The following is a 23,976-nucleotide window of genomic DNA, read 5'->3' as shown; positions in this document are numbered from 1 at the left end:
CTACATATATCGTTTGTTACAAGCTCAGTGAGTATTCTTGAAATTTCCACAGGCTGCAAGCAAGCGGCGCTCTCTAGGCTCTAGCTGAAACGTCTCCCCAAAAAATCCATTACACAAAATTACCAGTACCGACGAAGGTTTGGATTCAATCTGAATGGTTGAGATGAACTCCTAATCTTTCGAACAGGCTGTTCTCAGATCAGCAAACCAATGCAAACATTTTCGCCTTCTTCATTACTCTCGCCATCATCATCCATCCCGCTATCCCTCCCATACTTCTCATCGATGTGACAGACGATTCGAGATGAAGACAACGCCTCTTATGCCCCACGTCTATTGTCTGCAACCTGATATTTCTTGTTTTCGGACACCATGCAGTATATGCCCGGGGTTACTGACCAATGTCATCTAGAAACGGGTTTGTACATGGTGCGACCTATTCTAGAGATCATCTAGCCTTGTTTACTTCTCGATCTATCGCCAGTTTTATGCTTGACCCGGAGCTGTTCCCCATCTACTACCTTTCCAACGACAATTCTACTCATTGACACAGTAATCTAATCTCTTCGCATATATATTAAGCCTAAGATACAATCATATTCACATCTTGAATCCTCATCTAATCGACTCCGCAATGTCGGGCTCAAACTTTCGCACTATTCTTCCCGGCGATATGGATATCACCATGAAAAATAGCGGTTCAAGCGGTTCTTCAAAGAATAAGACCACTACACCGGAAACAACAAGTTCCAATAGTCATACAACCCCTGCATCCCTCGATAAGAGATCAGAAAGCGCAGGTCCCATCGCAAAGAAGAGGAAAGTTCCGACATCAATCACCGCAAACGCGTGTGTCAATTGTAAGAAAGCTAGAGCGAAGGTAAGTGATTCTGATATTCTTTGAGTGCAGCAATGAAAGTAAGAAGCCCAGCATGAGCACTTGGTAACTAAAGTTTACCCAGTGTGATGGTCAACAACCTTGCACTCGCTGTACTAGCAAGAAAAGTTTACACCAAGAAGAATGCGTTTACGAGTCGCATACTAAAAACGCGAAGACGATGCTGGTGAGGGATCTAAAAGAGAGCCATGACATCAGGCACAAAGCGGAAAAGATATTCACATGGCTCGCGAACAATACCGAAAGCGAGCATGATATCCTCGAGCGCATTAAGAACAGAGAGTCAATAGCGGAAATAGCTAATTGGTTAGAATCCATAGAAAGCAATGGTGAGTCACAGCTATCTATATATGGAGGTTCTAGCAACGAACCCGACGGTGATCTACCTAATGATTCTTCATGGACAACAGTGACAGACGACGATGAAGTTATCGACCATCTCATCTCCTTGTATTTCACATGGGTCCATCCCTTCTACCCTTTGTTTAATGAAGGTCACTTTGTGGAAAGTATGCGCCGAGGATCAGACGAGTTTTGCTCGCACAGTCTGTTTAATGCCATCTGTGCCATGGCATGCTATCTTCACACGATTGCTGATGAAGATACCACTGACTACAAACGAATGGGCGCCCAATTTTCAGATTTGGTTAGGAACAGCATCGATCCGCAAGACAATAGTCTAACGAATATCCAAGCGTTTGCGGTCATGTTCTTGGTACGCTGCGCACAAGGACACGGGTTTAGTGGTTCGGTATACTTGATCATCGCAAGTAAATCTATGGAGAGCCTCAGACCAAGCAATAGCGATAGCATCGATTATCGACAGATCTGGAGGGAAACGGTCAAAGGTTTAAATAGCCTGAATGTGTGAGTGCCCAGTCTCCCACCCAATACAAGTTTACCAAAGGCACAACTAACAACCTTAGCGAGTGGGCCCAGATGACTTTCACGATGGCACCAGCTTATATTCCAGACTTGCAGCCAACTCAATCGGCTAAGCAAATAAGCGCATGGGAGGCTAAAGTGGACGAACTCAGGTGGGCGCCGTATCAATTTCCTACAGACTACTTAAGAGGAACGACACTCCCTTGTCTGACCGCAACCACAAATCGCAAAAAAATGGAGCTCGTTGATATCATCCGCGAAGCTACGATACTCCTGTCTAACACAACTGGGCCTCTGATATCTGCTGAAGCCCTGTGGGCTATTTATCGCAGATTATTAACTTGGCATGAAGATCTACCAAGTAATATCGCCATCATATGCGGCGAAGAAGTCCAAAGGTTACCGCATGTATATTCACTGCAGTAAGCTCAGTCTTTTGTTGTCTGCTCCTAGTCCTGCCATAGATCATTAACTGACTAGTCAGTATACTATACGCCACGACGGCAGTCTATATCCTAAGTCCACTACTAGGTTTCAAGGAACCCCAGCTGGATGCACTGGTTAGGCAACATGCAAAGGAAGGGCTCCAGCTTCTTGTCGAACGATATCACTTTCATTATACGTCTCGTTATCAGCCAGTCTCCCAAATGTTCGCCATGCTATATCTGACCGAGGTCCTGATTCAGTCATCTCCAGAAATTGATAAAGACGCTGGAAAGAATGCCTTGGAATGCATAAGACTAGCCACTGATATTTTGACAGAGTCCAATAGCAGCTTTCCTGTTGCTAGCGTCTTCATGGGAATGCTTCAGGAAAACACAAGAAGATTCTTGATTCCATTGCCAAACGAACTTGAAGATCTATTCCGCCATACTTATCGCATGTCGAAGTTTCCCTTAGACGATGCTATCAACGCATTTGGAAGTACCACTTATGTTCAGCCAATTGAAGCGATGCGAAGAAGGATGCGTCCTGATTTTAAATCTAGATGGATGACGCATGCCACTGCTGGATATCCCAAGAACTTCCAGAGGCCACCACTCTTACGCCAAGCTTCAGTCGAAGAAACGGGTGCACAGAACCTGATGCGAATTCTCAATCTCCACACCCACAACACGAATTGATAGTTTCCTTTGGAGCAAGGAGAAAAGGCACTGCTTTCTTTTTCATTCTTATGTTTTCGTGGAGAGGATGCTGTTCGCAAATTGTAGTTTGAAATGTAGGGTGTGCTGTTGCTTATTCAAAACTTCGTCCGGTCCACCCAAAAAAATCCTGATTCTGGTTTAGAACGGCACTGTTGGAGACGTCCGCCAAGATAATTTTTCAACTGATATTGACGCCGTCGATGAATTATTATCGACACACCTGGAACATGAGGCCAAGATGAAGTTGACTTTCCTCACCAAAATAAATATGCTGGTGGTTGCTCTCTAGGGATTTCCAGCAAATTGCTATCTATTTGTACGACCATCTTTCATCGTCCATCGCAAAATTGAAATGCGCATTATCTGGAACGACCAGTCAAAATGAAAACTTTGGCTTGCTGTGTTCTCTCTACAGCTGTAGCCAAATATTAATCACCAAAATCATCGTGGCGCACTTGGTAGTTCGAAATTCGAGGAGCCCGTAGGATCTGATTTGAAAAATAATGGAACGATGAATGTGTGGATCAGCCGAAATCAGTCTACCGGTGCTCCAGCTTCAGATTGAGGAAGTCTCTTTGGTATATTCTACGTATGACTGGTTGGATGTCTTGCAAGAATGGCCGCCTTGAAAGTCTAATTTGATGAGATATCTCGAGATTTGGGAGGAAATTTTGGATTGAAGGTGGCGAATAAAGAAATACATTTTCCTTGGTGGAAATGAATGAATTTGACGATAAACCTGATATTGTGAATCGATATCTTTTGATGATATAGGTGCCGGTTCATCAAGGCATAGTACGCCTTTTATCGAAGTGGCAATAGTTGATACAAATCCATGATGGCGAAAAGGGATTTATATGAGTGAAGTAGTAAGTGGAGGAGTAGGAGTTGATGTTGGTATTACCTACTAGGTATCTAGGTGATGAATACCTTATTCACGTGTACATGGCGAGTGAAGTGAAAGGTGTAGACATGGCACGTGTCCGGTAGCCGGCAATGATCAACAAGTCGGCATAAGATACAAGAAATGCTTGTTGAAGAACCATTGATGGGCTATACGTAAAGCATTTATTAATATCAACTATATTTTCATCAACCTCGGAGTCCTTTCTTTGTTTAGGTTTACAAGTTCTTCTTACAATGTTGGCCAGGAAAAAATACGCTTAACATATACACTCTGGATTTTTAAGACCTCAAAGTAAAAGTACTGAGTGAGTGAGTGAACTTGAGAACTAACCTTGGAATACCATGATGTTTCTTGTTTTTCGATTTCCTGACCGGGTATCTATTGTCTAATTGGCTCTGCGAGCTATTGGAGTGGAGTGAACAATGACAGGTCAATTCAAGGATACAAAACTGTCGCCCACGCCACCTGGATTATAGCTAGTCAGCACTTCCTATCTGATTTTGATCCAAGGATACAAATCCGAATGGTAACAAGATTCCGAATGAATGAATGTACGAATGTGTGAATACATCAATGCATAGAAAAAGCCGGGTTACGTGCATGTTCACGTCTCAACATTCGATAGTCCAGGATCAAGTGCACTGGTACTGGGTCCATGGTTGACGATAAGGTACAGTGAAATCGAGCACTATGAGGTACATGTTTTGATATCTACCGAGGCGACTCACTATCTGTTATGTACAACTTGCTAATATTAGACATTAAGTGATATACCTTCACTTGATCCCATAGTGCAGCCTCAATATGATAGTCGTTTCAACAAAAGCCTCCGTACACCTGCGATAGTATTCGACAAAGGGGTTCAATCGAAGATTGTCGGAACGGTATGTATCGGGCAATTGTATTTAGGCTCTCGAAATATTCTCGACGATTGACAGGGCGACATGTACGATACCCAGACGTGAAACATACATGGTGAAGTTGTCTGACTCGAAGGCGTTTTCTTGCATGAGCCATTTACACTTACTCACGCAACTATCTCATTGAACACTGTGTATACAAATTTTGTTTTGAATATACTCCCATTCCAACCTCAAGGTTAAGAGTCCTCCTGATTTGTTGGACCCAAAGACCTTCGACATTAGATTGCTCTCGGCTCCCTCGCTCCTTTTACAGTTTCTACAATTCTCCCTCTTGTCATTCTGGAGTGGACTATTTCAAATGGTATTTTAGAAACTGCCATGTCCAATTGGAACACCTAAATCATAGTTCCTCTTATTTCTCCTCTCTATGATTTTCCCCTTTTATTCATTTGGGGAAGGATGTGGATTCTTCTCCTTCCCTTAACATCAAAGAGCCTCGGAATTATATAATCGTGTGAGAGACAATAAAATATACGACACTACGTATTGCTATACAATCTAGTTGAATGGTCTCGTATAGGAAATAACACTTACAGAGCACTTTCCGCAGAAACCTCGGCACAATGATTTGCTCGCAGGCTCAAACATTTCTTTCATTCCCATTATCTCTATCATTCCTCTCACTCCTCTCGCCCTTCTCGCCCTTCTCATCGGTTACCTATAGATTGCAGTATGAGTAGCATGTGTTATTTGAAAATCTGCCATTTTGTTTTCTATTCCCTCCTTCTCATTCCCCTCCTACCATTTTCATATCTATGTTACACATCATATTCATCAATTTCTTTCATTTACTAAGGAAAAAGGAAAAAGAATATCCTTACTCTCTCTCAGTGTCAAAAGACTCTAACACACAATACTAATGCAATATATAGCATCATCCAAGCTCATAAAAGGATCTAGTGTAGAAGACACACTTCTTATAGCATACAAATACACCAATGCGATTCAATGATTTACTCGCACGCTCTGAAACACACACACTTGGAAAATTGACACTTCAATACAAAGGTTATACATTACCACTCTGAGTCGTGGTCAAGCATCTTCCCAATCTATTCGATCCTCTTCCGTATCAAGTAAACATTCAATTTGCGTTGCATATGTTAGCCTAGATTCTATCTTAGGGATTCGAAATCACTGTCTCCTTCTTTCATTGGCTTCATTCATTCATTAGGGCAAGAGTAGTAGGAAAGACGAAGAAACGCTTCTCCCTTGCCTAGTATCAAAGAGCTTCCTTCAAGTCACATAATACTATTGCGATACGTAGACTATATAACCATGTCATCTAATGTATTATAGACCTTGAAAACATAGAAAATCTTCCGCAACAACTTCTGCACAATGAGTTCCCGTAGGCTCTAAAACATATCTTTCGTGGCTTTCACTTCCGATCCCTCTAGTTAGCTTCTCGGGCGGCGGACTAGTTCCCAAAGTCTACCACTTGAAGAGCCGACTAACGTAGTCTTTAATTTCTCTGATCACTCCTACTTCTCCGAAATCTCACCATGTCTCTATCTTCAGTACTTTCCAATACCTCTAATGTACTAACTACCGGTATCATAAGACATACAATACAAATATTATTTCCAAATGTCCACTTCTCTTTCCATTTCCATTCTTTCCAGTCTTTCATTTACTACTTCTCATATTCTTTCTCTCTTTTACGTTTATCTTCTACTAGATACCTCTCACTCATCTCCTATCATTCACCCAAAAAGGAAACAAAACATCTCTCGTCCCTCAGCATCAAAGAATCTCAATCTACAATACCAAAACAACACACCGATCACATAAAAATACAATCTGACGCAACCCCTTATAGCATACAAAGTCCTCCGCAAAAATCTCAGTCAATTATCTCGCAGGCTCAAGAACACTACTCTTACATCCCCATCATCCAACAGCCAACACAAAACACCTAGCTAATACAAAAGATACACATCCATATCTTCTCGACAATTTCACCTACGATTTAGAGTCCTATCAACTAACATTTTATTCTCATAGCATAAATATACCTTACCAACCTCTCATTCTCATCGCTTAAGCCCCTTCATCGATTTCCACTTCAACTTCAATAATAGTCTACCACAACATTACAGAAGACGGTATAAATAATGTAATTTCCAATCATTAGGATGAGACTCATGCAATATTAGTCGCTAGACTTTCTCGTAGAGCTGAGTGTATCTATTAATGAGATAATATTGAACATACTATTAGAAGTACGTGAGAAGCCTGAGAAAATCTGATTTAGAATACTCTTATTATGATGTAGAGCGCTTGAAATGAATATATATTACTTTCGAAAAGAATTATAAACTACAATTCTATAGTTTAAAATGATTAGAGATACTTAATTGTATATCTCTGAGATTATATCTCACTACCTCGATATGTATATTTGTATATATAAATATACATATGTATCATCGTATTTCGCAAACAGAAAATATCTCACAAAGTAAATATCATTCCTCGTTACACATACTAAACACTACATCGAGACATCACTGCCTAGTACCTATCATCATCTGATCATCGTATCTCAATATCCATCTCAATAAAATCATTAATTAGTATTAATACCCTCAGGAATCTATCTTTTAAATAAGACAAACCGATGAATATGAATTCATCTCAGTACATTTAGATACTTAGATACCAAGATATTTAGATGAATAACCTCATTATTCATCATTCCTTATTTCTTGCTTATCATCTAATATAAAATATGAAACACAAAATATAAAGTACAAAATACAAAATAAGAAACGTATAATCTCTATAATTCTCCATCGAATCTCATTACTAACTTTTCTTTCTAAATAGTATGAATCGTATACTCATATAGTATTAATAGACCTCTTGAGAAATATAGATTAGTTAGTTAATTTATTGAGTAATGAGATTGAATTGGCTATGTATATATATAAGAGTTGAGACCCCGACTTATCGCACATTTAAGCGAGATTAGAGTAGCTATCTAATTTTTTATATCTTATTTTAAAAATCTAGTCAATATTCTAAAATTCATTATTTTTGATTCAAATTCAAAATAAATATTAAATATAATTATAAATTTTATTAAAAATAATATATTCTTTAATGCTTTAAAATCATTTAAATTAGAATTGATAGAAAATCCTAAGAATAAATTATTTCAAATTTGAATATATTTAATCCATTGCAAAAAGTATATTTAAATCCAATTCAATTAAAAAAACTCGGAAAGGAAAGATTTATTAAAAGTTTATAATAATCATTAAAGAGATTTATTGAATTACAAAAGCGATTACTAAAGATTAAAGTGGAAGGAAAATAACTTTTGAATAAATAAAAATGTACTGATATTAAGACTTCAATATATACAATTTGAAAGAATTATATTGATATAAATATAGAAAGTATATAGCATATTCTAAGTTCTTTATTTCAAGAATATAAATAAAAAAGAGATTAGATTTGTATATAGATATTACAAATAGAAACTAGTAATATATTGCTATTAAATCAAAAGGAGGAGATTAGAAACTAATTATATAATCAAATAAAAGCATTTCCGAATTAGGAAAAATGAATAGGATAGATTATTAGGCGAATTAATAAAAAGAGATATACTAATTATATTAAATAATCTAGTTAATTAGAAAGAATATTAATAATGATATAGAATATAATTAAACTAAAACTATAAATCTCTATTAATCTTTTTGAAAAGATTTAAGAATCATAGAAATATTATTTCTAAAATATATATAATGTGGTTTATCATCGAGTGGGCTATATCATTGAGTGAGCCACTTTTCCCTCAATTCACATCTTCAATTTCTATATGCGATTTATTAATCAATTATTATAAAATCAATTAATCAAAAAGCCTAAATCTTTCTTATTATTAAAACTATTTATAAAAATAAAAAACTAAATATTCAAAAAGTTTCTAAATTCTATAATATTCCTTATATAATTTTTCAATATAGAATAAATAATTTATTATCTTATACAAAAACTTAGATAAATCATTATAATATTATAGAATTAAAAAAGAAAATAATTATTTCATATATTTTTAATATAAATTCAAAAGGTTTTTTATTTAAATTAAAAAATATAAAAGATATAGTAAATTATATTTTTAAATCAAAGAATACAAAATATATTAGAAAACTCTAAATATATTAATTTATAAAATATTGAATCAAATTAAAAATATATTTTAATTATATTTATAGTTTTTAAAAGCTTTTTACAAAAATTCTAAGTTTATTAAAAAATGGTTTTAATTAATTATGAATATATAAGTAAAATATAATATTTTGAATAGTGATTTCTATAATTTTAATGAAATAAGTTTTATAATAAGTATAATATACTCTGGAATAATTGTAATTAATATTAAATAAAATAATAAAAACAAAACAATATAATTAGATAATAGAGAATAGATTATAATAATTATATAATAATAAAAGAATAAAATTATATCCTCTTCTAATAATTTAAGAATAGATTTATTTTCTAATTAATATATCAAAATCGATTTTCCTATAGATTAGATTATTAAATCTATATTTAATAAATAAATAAATAATAAAATAGATTTAAAATTACAGAAAGATAGATATTGAATTTAATTATTAAAATAATAGAAAACTATAAAGCAAGAGTTTTTTTCAAATATATTACAAAAGAATAATATTATATAACTTAATTTTAATTACTATAATTCAAATGATGTAATGTAATTCTTTAATATAAATTATTTTATAATTAAAACATTTATATAATAACAAATAATAAATTTATTAAGATATATTTAATTATATTTCAAAAATTAAATTCTTTAATAGCTTTTCACACTATATATACAAAATCAATTAATTTTTTAAACATATAAAATCAGAATTTCATTCAAAAAATAGATTATTAATTCTATTAATTTGAAACTATATATTTTGATAATGTAGATATTCAAATTATACACCTATTCCCCTCTCTTTAATTTAAAATAACTCAATAAATCTCTCAAATCTCTTATAATCCAATTGAAGCTTTTTTTATTAATATTAATTAAATTTCAAATATTTATTATCAATTAAACTCCCCTATATTTATATTTGAGATTATATTAGTTTTAGTTAAAGATATAAAAAGATTAGTTTATAAAAATATACTTTTAAATACAGAGATTTATATATTTCAAATAGCAAATAAAATATTAAATAAATATCGATAACGTGATTTATCATCGAGTGGACCATATCATCGAGTGGGCCACTTCAAAATACATCAAAATTAAGGCTTTTTGAATATTCGTATTTTAATAACTAATCATTATTTTGGAAAAAGAAAAAGAGATTAAATAATAATAAAAGATTAGTTTTCTAAAAATCTAGTTTGTATATAAATATTTTCATTTTATATTAAAAAAAGTGAAAATTGTTATGATTTTTATTACAAAAAAATATTCCTAATAATAATTCTTATATTAATTCGAATTTCTAATAAATGATGAGATTTTTATAATATTTATATAATTAAATTTTATAGTTTTAATTTTTAAAAAATTATATTAATAAATAAAGAAAGTGCATGATTACATATAAACGAATTTTGTATGTAAAAATGATGGTCCACTCAATGATATGATCCACTCGATGATAAATCACGTTATACAAAAAAAATTTAATTATATCAAAAAGGAATATTTATTAAATAAAAGATTTTTTATATATTATTTCAACAAAAGATTAATATTTAGATTTAATATAATAAATATTAAAAAGAAAGAAGTTCTAATAAGAAAGTATCTTTTAATTAATATTATAATAAGTATAGAAAGACTGAATATAATATAAGAATTTATCAAAATAATATAATAAATCCTAGATTATTAGAATTTTAATAATTTCAATTAATTGATTTAATAATTGTTGAATAATGTAGATTTGAAAATGTGAATTGAGGGAAAGGTAGCTCACTCGATGATAAACCACGTTATAATAAGTTTTTAAATTTATTATATTCCTATTATTTAATAAACTAAAATCTCAATATATATTTATAGAGAATAATTCTAAGATATATTTCGGGTATATTTATAAAACTTGATTAGAAATATAATATATAAGACTTTAATTAATTATTCTTTTTTTAAATCTTAATCCAATTAAGAAAATATAATAATAAATAAAAAAAGAATTAAAAAAACTATCATTTATATTTACTTTTATAAAGGAATTAAAATATAAATTGTAAGCTCTTTAGAATAAAATAAATTTCTTAAATTTTAGATTATATATAGAGAGATTGATTTATAAGATTATAGATATAGTTAAAATATAAGGATTAATCATTGTTTATTAATATAATACTTAAGTTTTATAAGATTATATTATATAATTGATTTATTATTAAATTTTAAAGAATTAGATTGAAAAATGAGTAGTGTGCGATAAGTCGGGGCCTCAACTCTTGTATATGTGTAGTTTATAGAATGGGAAGTATTCGAAATATAAAGTATGAAATATATAAAATCTGAAATATATATTATAGATTTTGATATTACAAATATTAATCTTATAATATTCTTAAACTTAGTATTAATCCAAATCTTAATTAATATTTCAGTTTTAGATACTAGGAAGTTGAGTCGTTGTCTCATATACCTACCTAGATAGATCCATACACATACACATCAAAAATCCTCACCTCATTTATATAGGTAGGTAAGTATATTTTTCCTTGCCTGGCTTTACTTTTCCTTACTCAATTTACCTGTACTCCGTTCTCTTTATTCAGTATACTGGACTTCATTTCCTCCTCTTTCCTCCTCTTTCCTCCCGTCCCCTCCGCTTCCTCCCCCACAATCTGAATCACAGGTACTATTTATCTAAATCCATATACTAGTATTCTCATCCCGCCTCATCCCCTTTCATCCCTCTCATCCCCTCTCATCCCTCTCATCCCCTCTCATCTCTTCCATCGCCTTTCCTCTTCCTCTTCCTATTTCTTTTCGTTTCCTTTTCGCTTTCTATTCCTTTCTATCTCCCCCTTCCTGTCCCTGTCTCTGTCCCTGTTCCTACCGCTTAACCTTCCTTTTTCTCCCCGTTCTTTCCTTTTCCCTCTAAAATTTTAATATAACTTCAATACACATTTACACTCACACTCACTCACGCTTACTACTCATGTACTATATTATGTTATGCCATATCACATTACGTCATGTCATACCAAGCTATTACATCCTATCACAAACCATAATCCACCACTCACATCACTCCCATCACTCACACCACACCAAAATCCAATTCCATCCCATCAACAACCAATAAAAACCAGAATCAACAATTGTATACATAAATCGATATCTATATATGTAAATATCTAAAGATCTAAATAAGACATATACACCTATACACATACATACATATATATCTATCTATACACACATACGTATTCATATTACCTAACCACATACATTAATCTATCCAATCGCACTATGCATACATGCATAACCACATATATATCTAATCTCATACACCTAAGTACTTACACAGATCTAGATCTAGATACATAAACACAAATACCCTTACTACAACCTCACTTCTCACTCCTCACTCTTCACTACTTACTCCTCACTCCTCCCTACACAAATATAAAAACCAACCACACCTCAATAAATCTCATAAATCTCCATAAATCTCATAAATCTCATAAATCACCTACCTTGTAGCTACACACACACATATATACACATACACATATATACACACACATGAATCTACACATACATGGATCACAACACATTACAAGCATAGTATATGTATATCAATCAAATTACCCCAACTACAGACTCCATTCTATCACCATTAGTCAACGCCAACATCACATGCCCATACATCCCCATCACACCAACTATCTCCTCTACTAATCTCCTCTAATCTCATCTCATAGCAAAGAAAATATATTCTATGCAACGCTAAAGGTATATCTACAGCCATCCAATCGCATACCAACCCAACCCTCATCTCCACCTCCTCGCTTCTATATTACAGCATCGCCATCTCTCTTATAAACCCGCTGTCTAGTATAGGAAACCCAAAAGCCAGCGCTGACGAATACATCCTGCTCAGAATATCATGACGCCAGGGACAATCACGCGTATCCTGATTATTAAGTATCCCCATCCTCATCCTCTCTCGTAACATTTCGATCTATATCGATTACCTAGACCACAAGCAAAACTCCAATCCAATCCAATCCAATCGCTCCGTATCATGAAATTCATTTCCTTGAAACACCAATCAAAACCTAGCTATGCATCATGAAATGTGATCTTTGCAAAAGCCGATGCCTTTCCTCAAAAGATGTTTCCGTATACTCCCAAACACCTACCCGATTGTGAGGAAGAATAGTAAGAAAGCTCTTTTGAAATCAGCCCCTCAACCAACGCTGAAAGACACTTGCCCATTCCCATCCTAATACCATTCATGAAAGTTCTCTCTCTTTCCCATCCAACCTCCAATAGACTATTCTTAATGGCCGTACTAACTCCTTCATCATGCAATGAAAATTGGCAAAATTCCCTACGCTTTCCCAACCCAACCAACATGCAAGAAGAAATCAAAAATCTTCCCACCCTTTGCTCCTTCCACTCTCGCAATCTCCTTGACCATTTTTCTCTTCAACTTTCCATCTCCCTTTACTGCCTCTTTCAGAATCGCTTCTTTGATAACCAAATATGGTTTTGGATTCAATCGAGTCTTTTCACAAAGATCAATTTCCCCGGGTGTTAAAAGATGGTAATCAGGAGTAGATGATGGGTTGAGAGGTAATGGTGTAATTGTTGAAAGAGGTTGGACTTGTATTGGTTCACGTTTGATAATAGGGGATTGTTGCTTAATCCCATTTGTGAGAGAACCATTACCATTCACCAAGTTTTCCTTGTCATCGTTTGGCTCCGACTTAAGGATAGAATCCGGTAATTCAGGAGCAACCAATGCAGCTGCACCACTTGGAGTTTCAACGACAGGAGGAGGTTTGTTCTTTGAGTTTGCGGCGTATCGTTCACGATCCATACTACCCATAGGTTGTGCCTTATGCAATCTCTGCTGCTTATCCTGTTCGTATTTCTCCCCGCTCTTGAGGTCTCCAATCCTCATTTGTCTCCACTCTTGCAATTGAGAAACTGCTTGCCGTAGGTTTAATTCATCAATGAGACCTTTTGAGAATTCTTCATAATCATCATGATTCATCATTCTTGCGAAAGGTTTTGTACGAGTAAGAAGATCCCTTTCTTCCTTTGTGCGCTTTTTATCAAGAGCAACTGCTTTGCGATATTCCAGAAGGTTATGTTCAAATATGACCTTTTTACGATCGGCTCGTTGGGTTAATCGCTGATTGTATATGTTCATCACTGTCATTTTGAGCTCGAATTCCGGCTCCACCTTTCCAGTAGTAGGATTAACTCCATCACCAGGTTCAAATGACATTAATTGAACAGCTTCTTCTGCTTCATTTGCATATTCGGTCTCGAACTCCAGACGACCAGGCATGTAACCTTGAATGTCGTGACATGATGGAACACTAGCCGTGGGCTTCTTCTTCGGTTGTGGTGGAGGTTGATTTTTAGCTGCCTCTTTTCTTTTCTCTATTCGCGCTTTCTTTCGAGCTTGGAATTCGTCTCGAGGCAACGCGTCCATCAACTCTGTATCATGTGGACTAGCTCGTTTTGGTAATGGAAATTTTGGACTATCCAAGTAAACCTTCTTGTAATGATCTCGAACCTCTTCTTTAGTTCGGAACCCTCCGATATGATCTGCGATATCTGCCCAAGAACCCAAGCCATATATCTCACATCCTTCCAATAATAGTAGTTCTTCATCTGCCCCCCAATCTGGTTCGTAAATTGGCACGGAGTTTTGTTCAATAACCCTAAATGGGTGGGTAGCAGGTTGATGCTGTGAGGAGGATTTGCCGTCAGAAAAACATTGTACACATAGGTCGTATTCATTGCAAGCAGAGTGGGCGCATCGAATTCGGACCTATGATTGGGGAGAGAGTTAGCTATTAGGACAATTACGCGGGTGGACAGATCGGATGTTGATCGAAAAGTACATACGGTATTCGTGACATCTGCTGAACACATATCACAGACATACTTAACACCGCCTTCACCCCCTCTCATTGCCGTCTTCTTGCGAATGATGCCCATTGTCAAGGTGGTTGTGAATATTTACTTTGCGCCACGATTGACCAACAAATAGAGATGACAGGATTGAGACTTGTTTTTGGATTAAATAGTATTGTGATTGAATGAGTGTAATTATCTCTTTGATGGAATTATTCCTCAAATTAATAAGAAGTATTAAAGTTGTTACGGTGTTGATGTCTTTGTGAACAGTAGTTCGATCAATGCGATGAGGTTCCAAGAGTGGGTACATTACAGATGTGGCTCGACAAGGCTGCGGTCGAGGATCAGTGATAGCCTAACCCAGATGAGAGGCACCAGCCACATTAATAAGTGAGGCTGAACATTTTGTTATGCTAGCTGGAGCCCGAGGCACTTCAGTATCTTGAAGATCATCGAGCATCCCCCCCTCTTGTGTATGTTGAGGTTGATTTTATTTTTGTTATCTGCTCTAGGTATGAGAAGGATGCGAAGATTTCTGTGCTCAATATACGATAATAATTGAGTTTCAATGCAATATTTCTACCGTATCAATTGTTAATATTTTCGTGTACGAACTTGTGATGTATAAGTATACACGCAGTATGTACTTGAAACTTAGCCCATCAAACGGCCGTCCTTATCGGAGCTTGTTATCAAGAATTCTCGGAGTTTAGGTAAATGGCCGCCCCGCCCACGTTGCTGTTGCAGAGAACCTGAGAACCTGAGAACCTGAGAACCTGAGAACCTGAGAAATGATAGTAGATAGAGGGCACTTGCACGTGACTGAGGAGATGGTTATCAATTCATCCATTCATCGATCATTGAGCACGAAATTCGAGGAGAGACATTTTTGAATAGCCCTATGTTCGAAGTCCTTACCTAGGTAGATGATGATTCATACTACCAGAATCAAATCTAAAAGGCAAATAAAAGTTTCATATATGTCTACTCCATACTGGCTGGTACTTGCTACTAATAAGCCACTCACTCACTCATTTTATCGTGATTCTAAGCCCCCTCGAAGACATCCCCTAGTAGAGAGTAGCCATGTTACATTGAATATCGCCCCCTTACAAACGCTGCCCTCCCTAGTCAAACATTGAGAGAGAGTCTGAGAGACATGTATGTTATTTTTACATCTTTAGAACCTCTCATCGTGAAGAGTAGTGAAACATAAAAACATCAAAAGAAAAACAAGAGAGAGGTAGAAGAAGGATTACGAACAATCCTATTACTTTATTCTCCCATATTGATTGATATCGAGACGGGCAATTCATTTAACCTCTCATTCTACACTTGATACACCACCACGACTAGATTTATAAAGGTTCACTCGTTCAACATCAACATCAACATCAATATCAATATCAATATCAATATCAATATCACTCACTTATTACTCACTCACTTCCTCACTCACTTCCTTCATTATCACTTCGGTACATCTAATTGTATCGATTAATCACGAGTCTTCGCCTTAACAATCAATCTATTTTGGCGGGGCAATCGCCTGTGAGCACTTGTTTGAAGCTAAATCCTGACCGCAACGCACTGAACGAACACTTTACTGTCAATCCCTCGAAGAAATCCCGATATCTACTTTACTCCTCATTCATTACCATTTACCACCACCTACCACCTACCACCTACCATCTACCATCTCTCAACATACAACATCAATTACAATCTCATTACCTAGAATCCTACAACTTATCCTTCTTCCTACGACCCCCTCTCCTACCGATACAATTTTGTTCCCCATCCCCAAGATGTCGTCTTGGAATATCACCAAGAGTGAGTTAAATTCAATTACAATTCATTACACTTCAATCTTGAAACCACTCAGATCTACCTCCTTTAGCTAAATCTTATTGTTGGCTACCAACGCAACGTCACTTCGGAGAAGGCTATTGAGCTTTAAATCGTCTAAAGCGAGCATATGAAATGGACTTGTCACTAATTATCTCTATCCATTTTTAGAGCTCAAAGAGACGCATCTTGGTCCCCTAACGTCTACCTTCTCTCGAACCCCATCTTCACAAACTCTGAGGGAATCATCCAAAGATGAGAAATCTGGCACACCAAGTCCGGCACCATCCATCAACGATAATGGAATAGGTATGCGCACATTTTTAATTTGGCCCACGAAAAGTATACTGACCGTGAAAGCTGCTTCCGAAGCCATAGCCTCTCAACCACAATCCGCTCCTCGACCGGGTATTCTCATCGTTACCCTTCACGAAGGAAGTGGATTCTCTCTACCAGATCAATATAAACAAGTCTTCAGCAATCACACACAAAATTCATTATCTGCGGGAAATGGCTTTGGGGTTGCAGGTTCAGTACGTTCCGGGGCTTCAAACCAAGTCTCTGGATCTTATTCGAATATGAGGCCACAAACATCTGGAGGTGGAATTCAGGTGCCTACTAACCATGGACGTATTTCCTCAAAATACCTTCCATATGCCTTATTAGATTTCGATAAGATGCAAGTTTTTGTCAATTCAGTTGCAGGATCCCCTGAAAACCCCCTGTGGGCTGGAGACAATACTCAATATAAGTTTGATGTTTCAAGAGTTACCGAATTAGCAGTTCATTTATATCTTCGAAACCCAAATGCGCCTCCGGGATCTGGTCGAAGTCAAGATATTTTCCTTGGTGTTACGCGCATCAACCCTCGATTCGAAGAAAAGCACAAGTACGTCGAAGACCCTAAGTTGGGAAAGAAAGACAAGGAAAAGGCCGCTGCAGAATTCCAAAGAAGAGAGAGCACATTGGGACAGAGTGGACCGGAATGGTTAGACGTTCAATATGGTACTGGAAAGATTCGCATTGGAGTCGAATATGTTGAGAATAGAACAAGAGCCTTGAAGATTGAAGATTTCGACCTATTGAAAGTGGTTGGAAAAGGAAGTTTTGGAAAGGTCATGCAAGTCAAGAAAAAAGATACCCAACGAATTTACGCCCTCAAGACCATTCGAAAAGCTCATATTATTTCACGATCAGAAGTCGCACACACGTTGGCAGAAAGATCGGTCCTTTCTCAAATCAACAATCCATTCATCGTTCCTCTCAAGTTTACTTTCCAATCACCCGAAAAGTTATATTTCGTCTTGGCGTTTGTCAACGGTGGCGAACTTTTCCATCATCTTCAAAAGGAATCTCGCTTCGACATCAATCGTTCAAGATTTTATACAGCCGAACTACTTTGCGCTTTAGAATGTTTACATGGTTTCAACGTCATTTATCGTGACTTGAAACCAGAAAACATTCTTTTGGATTACTCGGGTCACATTGCACTTTGTGATTTTGGCTTGTGCAAACTTGACATGAAGGATGAGGATCGCACCAATACCTTCTGTGGAACTCCCGAATACCTGGCACCAGAACTGTTGATGGGACAAGGTTACACTAAGACGGTTGATTGGTGGACCCTTGGTGTCTTGCTCTATGAGATGTTGACTGGTTTACCTCCTTTCTATGATGAGAATACCAATGAGATGTACCGCAAGATTCTGAGCGATCCATTGAACTTCCCTGGTCCTGAAATTGTTCCACCTGCTGCTAAGGATCTTTTGCAGAAGCTTCTCAACAGAAAACCAGATCTAAGATTGGGTGCAAATGGTGCATCAGAAATTAAGGCCCATCCTTTCTTTCACAGTATTGATTGGCGAAAGTTACTTCAAAGAAAGTATGAGCCTACATTCAAACCTAACGTGGTATGTATTTCATTTTGTTTTTTCCAATGTTGGCATGCAATATACTAATCAAATACAGACGGATGCTCTTGATACCACCAACTTTGATGTGGAGTTTACCTCCCAAGCACCAGCTGATTCATTGGTAGAAGGCGGACAGTTATCATCAACCATGCAAGAACAATTTACTGGATGGTCTTACAACAGACCGGTTGCAGGATTGGGAGATGGAGGCGGAAGTATCAAAGATCCAAGTTTTGTAGGAAGTGTACAGGATAGATAGATGGATGAAAGTCGGGGAACAAGGGAACTGGAATTCTGGAAATGACCAGTGGTATGATGATATGACTTCAACTTTGCTCAGGCGTCTTTTCTCTCCAGATAGCAATTCGCATACAGATTGAGGGTTGGAGTGGTTTCTCTTCTTCACGAACAAATTCTAAGAATATTATCAGATAAGATGAGATGAGATGAGATGAGATGAGAAGTTATATCAAAATGGATATTCGTTGTTTTTGTATTCTTCTTCGGCACTGAAATTAATTTTGGGGAATCACCTGAGAGTAGAGCGGAGTAGAGTAGAGGCGTTACGAAAGAACTTTGTTATGGACAAGTGGGTGTGTGGGTTTGATAGAAAAGAAGGAATGAAGCGAGGGGTTTCGAACTTCTTTCAAATTGTAAAATCGAAGTATTTGTTTTTTCGTCAACTCATTGGGATGTGATAGTGTGATAGTGTGATAGTGTGATGTGCTTTTGTGAATTCTTCTACGATATGTATCTATGTAGAGGTCGGTCAGTAATAACAAGATCAATGAGGTATCTGACTCGAGGATAATCATATCGTGGTTATGGAGCATAGGACAGGGGAGGAGTCGGTCGCTTATGCTAGCTGTTTGTTGTTTGTTCCGATCCGATGGGCTTTCAAGGTTTATTTTTTTTTGAGTTTGAGTTTTATGCTTTTTTGGGATTCACCGAGAGAGAGGAGAGGAGGGGAGAGGAGGGAGGAAGGAAGGAAGGAGAGGAGGGAGGAAGGAGGAGAGAGAGAGGGGATGGGGTAAGTAGCTGTAGCTGTAGCTGTAGCTGTAGCTATCTGATTTGATTTTGAATCTACCTTTACTATCTATCTGTATACGAGTGAGTATATTGATTGTGAAAGTTAGATGATTACCTACCTAGGTATCTGAGAAGATTGAGGGAGAGAGTATACATAAATACATATGAACAGATCAATAAACCAATAAAAATGTACTCAGGTCTCTCACTCAGCTGCATCTAATTCTCCCTTCTTATTTATCCCACCATTAGCGTGAGTATCTCGGCTTGACTATACGATAGGTCGTTCGTAATCGAGTGGTTGGGTTGGGTTGGGTTGAATGATTATGGGTGGATTGGTATGGACGTCATAATACCGAGGCCCATTGGATTTTCATTTCATTTGTGGTTGCTTGCTTGTTGTTGTTCCGAGTATCTACTAGGTATTGACTGGACCTGGACTGGTGACTGGTAGAAAGAGCTTGAATAAACCCCTCCTTTTTTCCCTCTTTTTTTTGTATCTCATATCTACATACTTACTTGCATACAAACATATATACGAACATACAAACATACACATATCTGATATCTGTATACAGTGAATCTATCAAGTAAAGAAAGGTATGTTGTCTCTCTCTATCTCTCTCCCTCTCTTAATCTCTCAATCTCCCAAGCATTCATTCATTCAACCTGGATGAATGATTGAATGGTGTCACTGCACTGCTTTAACCCCACCCCACCCACCTACACAACATTCGACCGACCGAAGTTTCCAGAGTCGAAAGAGAGACAGAGAGAGGGGCTTTCCGTTGATATTATTCCTTCCGTCTACTCCTACTCTAAATTAAACACATAATTCTCCATCTCCATCTCCAGTTCTTCTTGTTTATACACACGATCTTAATAAGCTCTCAACTGACAAGAACATCACAGCCATTCTATTTGCAGACCTTTCGGAAAAACTAGGAATACCTCTCTTGTCTTTTCGGAGAATTTATTGCTAAAGAGGGAATATAAAGGTATGCGTTTCTCTTTTCTCTCTTGCTGTTGAACATGTCATTTCGAGTTATATATCTATAGGAGCTTTCTGGAGATTGTCAAATACCCATCATTCATCATTCATCATCACCTAATATCCTGACCTTCATTCTAACTTTATTCCCCATAGTTCCCCCTAAACCTTATAATCAACAACACCAATAAAACTCTACAACATGCCTCAAGCAACCGAACTCAAAGCATGGAGTGCTCTCCAATCTCACCATGACAGCGTTGGCCGCAACATTATCCTCAAGGAAGAATTCCAAAAGGACCCTCAACGATTCGAGAAATTTTCCAAAACCTTCAAGAACACTGCCGACAACTCGGAGATTCTCTTTGATTTCTCCAAGAATTTGATCAATGAAGATACAATCAAGGCATTGGTGGCCGTTGCAAAAGAAGCCGGATTGGAGAAGTTGCGCGATGAGATGTTTGCGGGTGAGAAGATCAACTTCACTGAAGATCGTGCTGTTCTTCATGTTGCATTGAGAAATGTCACCAGTGATCCAATCAACGTGGATGGAAAGGATGTTATGCCAGGTGTTAACAAGGAGTTGAAGCACATGGAGGAATTCTCGGAACAAATTAGAAGTGGAGAGTGGAAGGGTTACACTGGAAAGCCTTTGACTACCATTATCAACATTGGTATTGGTGGCTCTGATCTGTAAGTTGGGAGGCATACCAAGAGTGATCATAGCTAATCCGATTTTAGTGGTCCAGTTATGGTTACTGAAGCTCTCAAGTACTACGGTGCTAGAGAACAAACCCTTCACTTTGTTTCTAACATTGATGGTACACACATGGCTGAGGCATTGAGAGATTCTGATCCAGAAACCACTCTTTTCTTGGTTGCTTCCAAGACCTTCACCACTGCAGAGACTGTTACCAATGCCAACTCCGCAAAGGAGTGGTTCTTGAAGAAGACCGATGGAAAGGGTGATATCGCTAAACACTTTGTTGCTCTCTCTACCAACGAAGCCGAAGTTACCAAGTTTGGTATTGATGCTAAGAACATGTTTGGTTTCGAAAGTTGGGTTGGAGGCAGATACAGTGTTTGGAGTGCAATTGGTTTGAGTGTTGCTATTCACATTGGATTCAAGAATTTCCATGAGTTGTTATCTGGAGCACATGCTATGGATATGCACTTCAAGAACACTCCACTCGAGGAGAACATTCCAGTTATTGCTGGTCTTTTGAGTGTTTGGTATTCTGATTTCTTTGGTGCTCAAACTCATTTGGTTTCTCCGTAAGTTTGTATCTATCTAAGCTCCTCTTGCATATGGCTAATCAAAACAAACAGTTTCGATCAATACCTCCACAGATTCCCAGCTTACCTTCAACAACTTTCTATGGAATCTAACGGTAAGGCTGTCTCTCGTGATGGAAAGATTGTCAAGTACACAACTGGTCCAATCCTTTTCGGTGAACCAGCTACCAATGCTCAACACTCTTTCTTCCAACTTGTACACCAAGGTACTAAGTTGATTCCAACCGATTTCATCATGGCCGCTGAATCGCACAACCCAATCGATAACAACAAGCACCAAAAGATGTTGGCATCAAACTTCTTCGCTCAAGCTGAAGCTCTCATGATTGGAAAAGGAGAAGATGAACTCAAGGCTGAGAACACCCCAGCTGAATTATACAAGCACAAGACATTCTTGGGTAACAGACCAACCACATCAATCCTCGCCCAGAAGATTACCCCAGGTACTCTTGGTGCCTTGATTGTTTACTACGAACATCTCACCTTCACTGAGGGAGCTGTCTGGAACATCAACAGTTTCGATCAATGGGGTGTTGAGTTGGGTAAGAGCTTGGCTAAGAAGATTCAAGCCGAGTTAGATGTTAGTGGTAATGTTGGAGAGCATGATAGCAGTACTGGAGGATTGATTGCTGCTTTCAAGAAGAAGGCCAACATCTAAATGAGAACTGGAAGTGATTGGGATTATACAATGGGATAACCAGCATGTGGTAATGGTGAAATAAGGACGGAAAGGGAAAGGATTTTCTCGATATAGTAAATTGGGGGAAATAAAAAATAGGATGAGGAGATGAATTTGCAACTGGATATTTGAATGAATGAATGATGGTTGATTAGTTAAAGATATGATACGGTTATGAAATGAATGAATATGAATGAATATGAATATCAAATCATTTTTGAAGGATTAAGTTTCCCGGTGACTTTAGTCATGAATTAATGAATTATTGAATGTCCTTCTCATCCCATCTTGGAAAAATGTAGGTGGAATCTCAAGGATGACAGCGGCCGCTAGCGTAAAGTTTATTTCACCTCCTGCATGACAACCCATGCCTAATAGGTAATGGAGGATGCGGATTAATTGACAAGCTTAACTATTTGATGATGCAAAGTGTTCAGTTCTGATCGTCGCAATTGTCATTGTGAGAAAATTCTTAATGAATGATATACATTCGACGCGATCTGATTTGATTGATTGATTGATTGACTGGAGAGAATTTGTTTTTTTGTGATAGTTACAGTCATAGTTATAGGGCGAATAGGAAGGAGGGAGGAATAAGTTGATTGATTGATTGATTGGACTGTGGGTGAGTGAGGTGTTTGTTGAGTTGAGTTTGGTTGGTGGGATTTGGTGGAATTTGGTGGGATTTGGGAAGGGAAGGAAGAGAAGTGAAGGGAAGGAAAGGTATTTGAGGACTTGAGAGGGTATCTGATCTGGAGGGATTCGAGGGATTGGGAGGCGCGACGGGTACGAGGACGAGGACGAGGACGAGAATAAGAATAAGGATAAGAACGAGCGACGAGATACGAGGACAAGCTACGAGTAAGGATTTAATATTAGACGGGTTGGAGCTACGATTGGAAGTGGAAGCGCAAGTGGAATTGGAATTGCCAGGAAAACGCAAAGCGCAAAGAACACGATTTGAGATCATTGCGGGATTAGTTGAGACGACGAGGTTATTGGGTTGCGAGATTGCGAAGTTTTTTAAAGGGAGAAAAGTAATAGGAAAAGGGAAGAGGAAATCTATATCGAAAGAAAGAAAGGAAGAAAGAGAGGGAAACGAATCGAGAGGAGGACAGGAAAGAATATAAAGAGAAAGAATAATAAATATGCGCGTGGTTGGTTGGCTGGCGATTGGGATGGGGATTTGGGGAGGAGGCGTGTTTGCGCTGGAGGCAGAGAGGGGAGATAAAGGGTTGGAAGGGGTGGTGGAGAAGGATGAGGAGAGGCCGCTTTTGCCGAGTTATCATTTTGGGGCGGCGATTGAGGTCGAGTGTATGGAGAG

The 23,976-nt window shown here is 37.2% G+C and overlaps 4 protein-coding genes across 4 annotated transcripts; 3 read left to right on the top strand and 1 right to left on the bottom strand.

Moving 5' to 3' along the window:
• Window positions 1–634: 634 nt before the first annotated feature.
• EAE97_011242 (uncharacterized protein) lies at window positions 635–2,907 on the top strand (the record flags this gene model as incomplete). Its single annotated transcript, XM_038881757.1, has 4 exons — window positions 635–880; window positions 963–1,765; window positions 1,825–2,205; window positions 2,268–2,907. 4 exons carry the CDS (start codon window positions 635–637, stop codon window positions 2,905–2,907), a joined length of 2,070 nt encoding a protein of 689 aa, XP_038727335.1.
• Window positions 2,908–12,616: 9,709 nt separating this feature from the next.
• On the bottom strand, window positions 12,617–15,145 carry EAE97_011241 (uncharacterized protein). The gene is made up of 2 exons (XM_038881756.1): window positions 14,885–15,145; window positions 12,617–14,807 (listed from the first exon to the last, which is right to left on the bottom strand). The coding sequence occupies exons 1-2, from the start codon at window positions 14,975–14,977 to the stop codon at window positions 13,350–13,352; spliced, it is 1,551 nt and encodes a 516-aa protein (XP_038727334.1). The 5' UTR covers window positions 14,978–15,145; the 3' UTR covers window positions 12,617–13,349.
• Window positions 15,146–16,289: 1,144 nt separating this feature from the next.
• Window positions 16,290–19,343, top strand: EAE97_011240 (uncharacterized protein). The gene is made up of 4 exons (XM_038881755.1): window positions 16,290–16,729; window positions 16,916–17,053; window positions 17,105–18,654; window positions 18,713–19,343. Exons 1-4 carry the CDS (start codon window positions 16,705–16,707, stop codon window positions 18,914–18,916), a joined length of 1,917 nt encoding a protein of 638 aa, XP_038727333.1. The 5' UTR covers window positions 16,290–16,704; the 3' UTR covers window positions 18,917–19,343.
• A 784-nt stretch (window positions 19,344–20,127) lies between these two features.
• EAE97_011239 (uncharacterized protein) lies at window positions 20,128–22,874 on the top strand. Its single transcript, XM_038881754.1, has 5 exons — window positions 20,128–20,286; window positions 20,599–20,684; window positions 20,834–21,370; window positions 21,419–21,952; window positions 22,007–22,874. The coding sequence occupies exons 3-5, from the start codon at window positions 20,880–20,882 to the stop codon at window positions 22,629–22,631; spliced, it is 1,650 nt and encodes a 549-aa protein (XP_038727332.1). The 5' UTR covers window positions 20,128–20,286; window positions 20,599–20,684; window positions 20,834–20,879; the 3' UTR covers window positions 22,632–22,874.
• The last annotated feature ends 1,102 nt before the right edge of the window (window positions 22,875–23,976 follow it).

Source organism: Botrytis byssoidea (assembly GCF_014898295.1).
Source record: "Botrytis byssoidea strain MUCL 94 chromosome Unknown BBYS_035, whole genome shotgun sequence".
Classification (NCBI taxonomy): domain Eukaryota; kingdom Fungi; phylum Ascomycota; class Leotiomycetes; order Helotiales; family Sclerotiniaceae; genus Botrytis; species Botrytis byssoidea.
This window is presented reverse-complemented; position numbering and strand designations above follow the sequence as displayed.

Coding starts and splice junctions, on each gene's coding strand:
- EAE97_011241 (XM_038881756.1), bottom strand. CDS start 14,977: ATGGGCATCATTCGCAAGAAGACGGCAATGAGAGGGGGTGAAGGCGGT. Junction 14,808..14,884: donor CAGCAGATGTCACGAATACC/GTATGTACTTTT, acceptor CCCCAATCATAG/GTCCGAATTCGATGCGCCCA.
- EAE97_011240 (XM_038881755.1), top strand. CDS start 16,705: ATGTCGTCTTGGAATATCACCAAGA. Junction 17,054..17,104: donor CATCAACGATAATGGAATAG/GTATGCGCACAT, acceptor TGACCGTGAAAG/CTGCTTCCGAAGCCATAGCC. Junction 18,655..18,712: donor CTACATTCAAACCTAACGTG/GTATGTATTTCA, acceptor AATCAAATACAG/ACGGATGCTCTTGATACCAC.
- EAE97_011239 (XM_038881754.1), top strand. CDS start 20,880: ATGCCTCAAGCAACCGAACTCAAAGCATGGAGTGCTCTCCAATCTCAC. Junction 21,371..21,418: donor GGTATTGGTGGCTCTGATCT/GTAAGTTGGGAG, acceptor ATCCGATTTTAG/TGGTCCAGTTATGGTTACTG. Junction 21,953..22,006: donor CAAACTCATTTGGTTTCTCC/GTAAGTTTGTAT, acceptor CAAAACAAACAG/TTTCGATCAATACCTCCACA.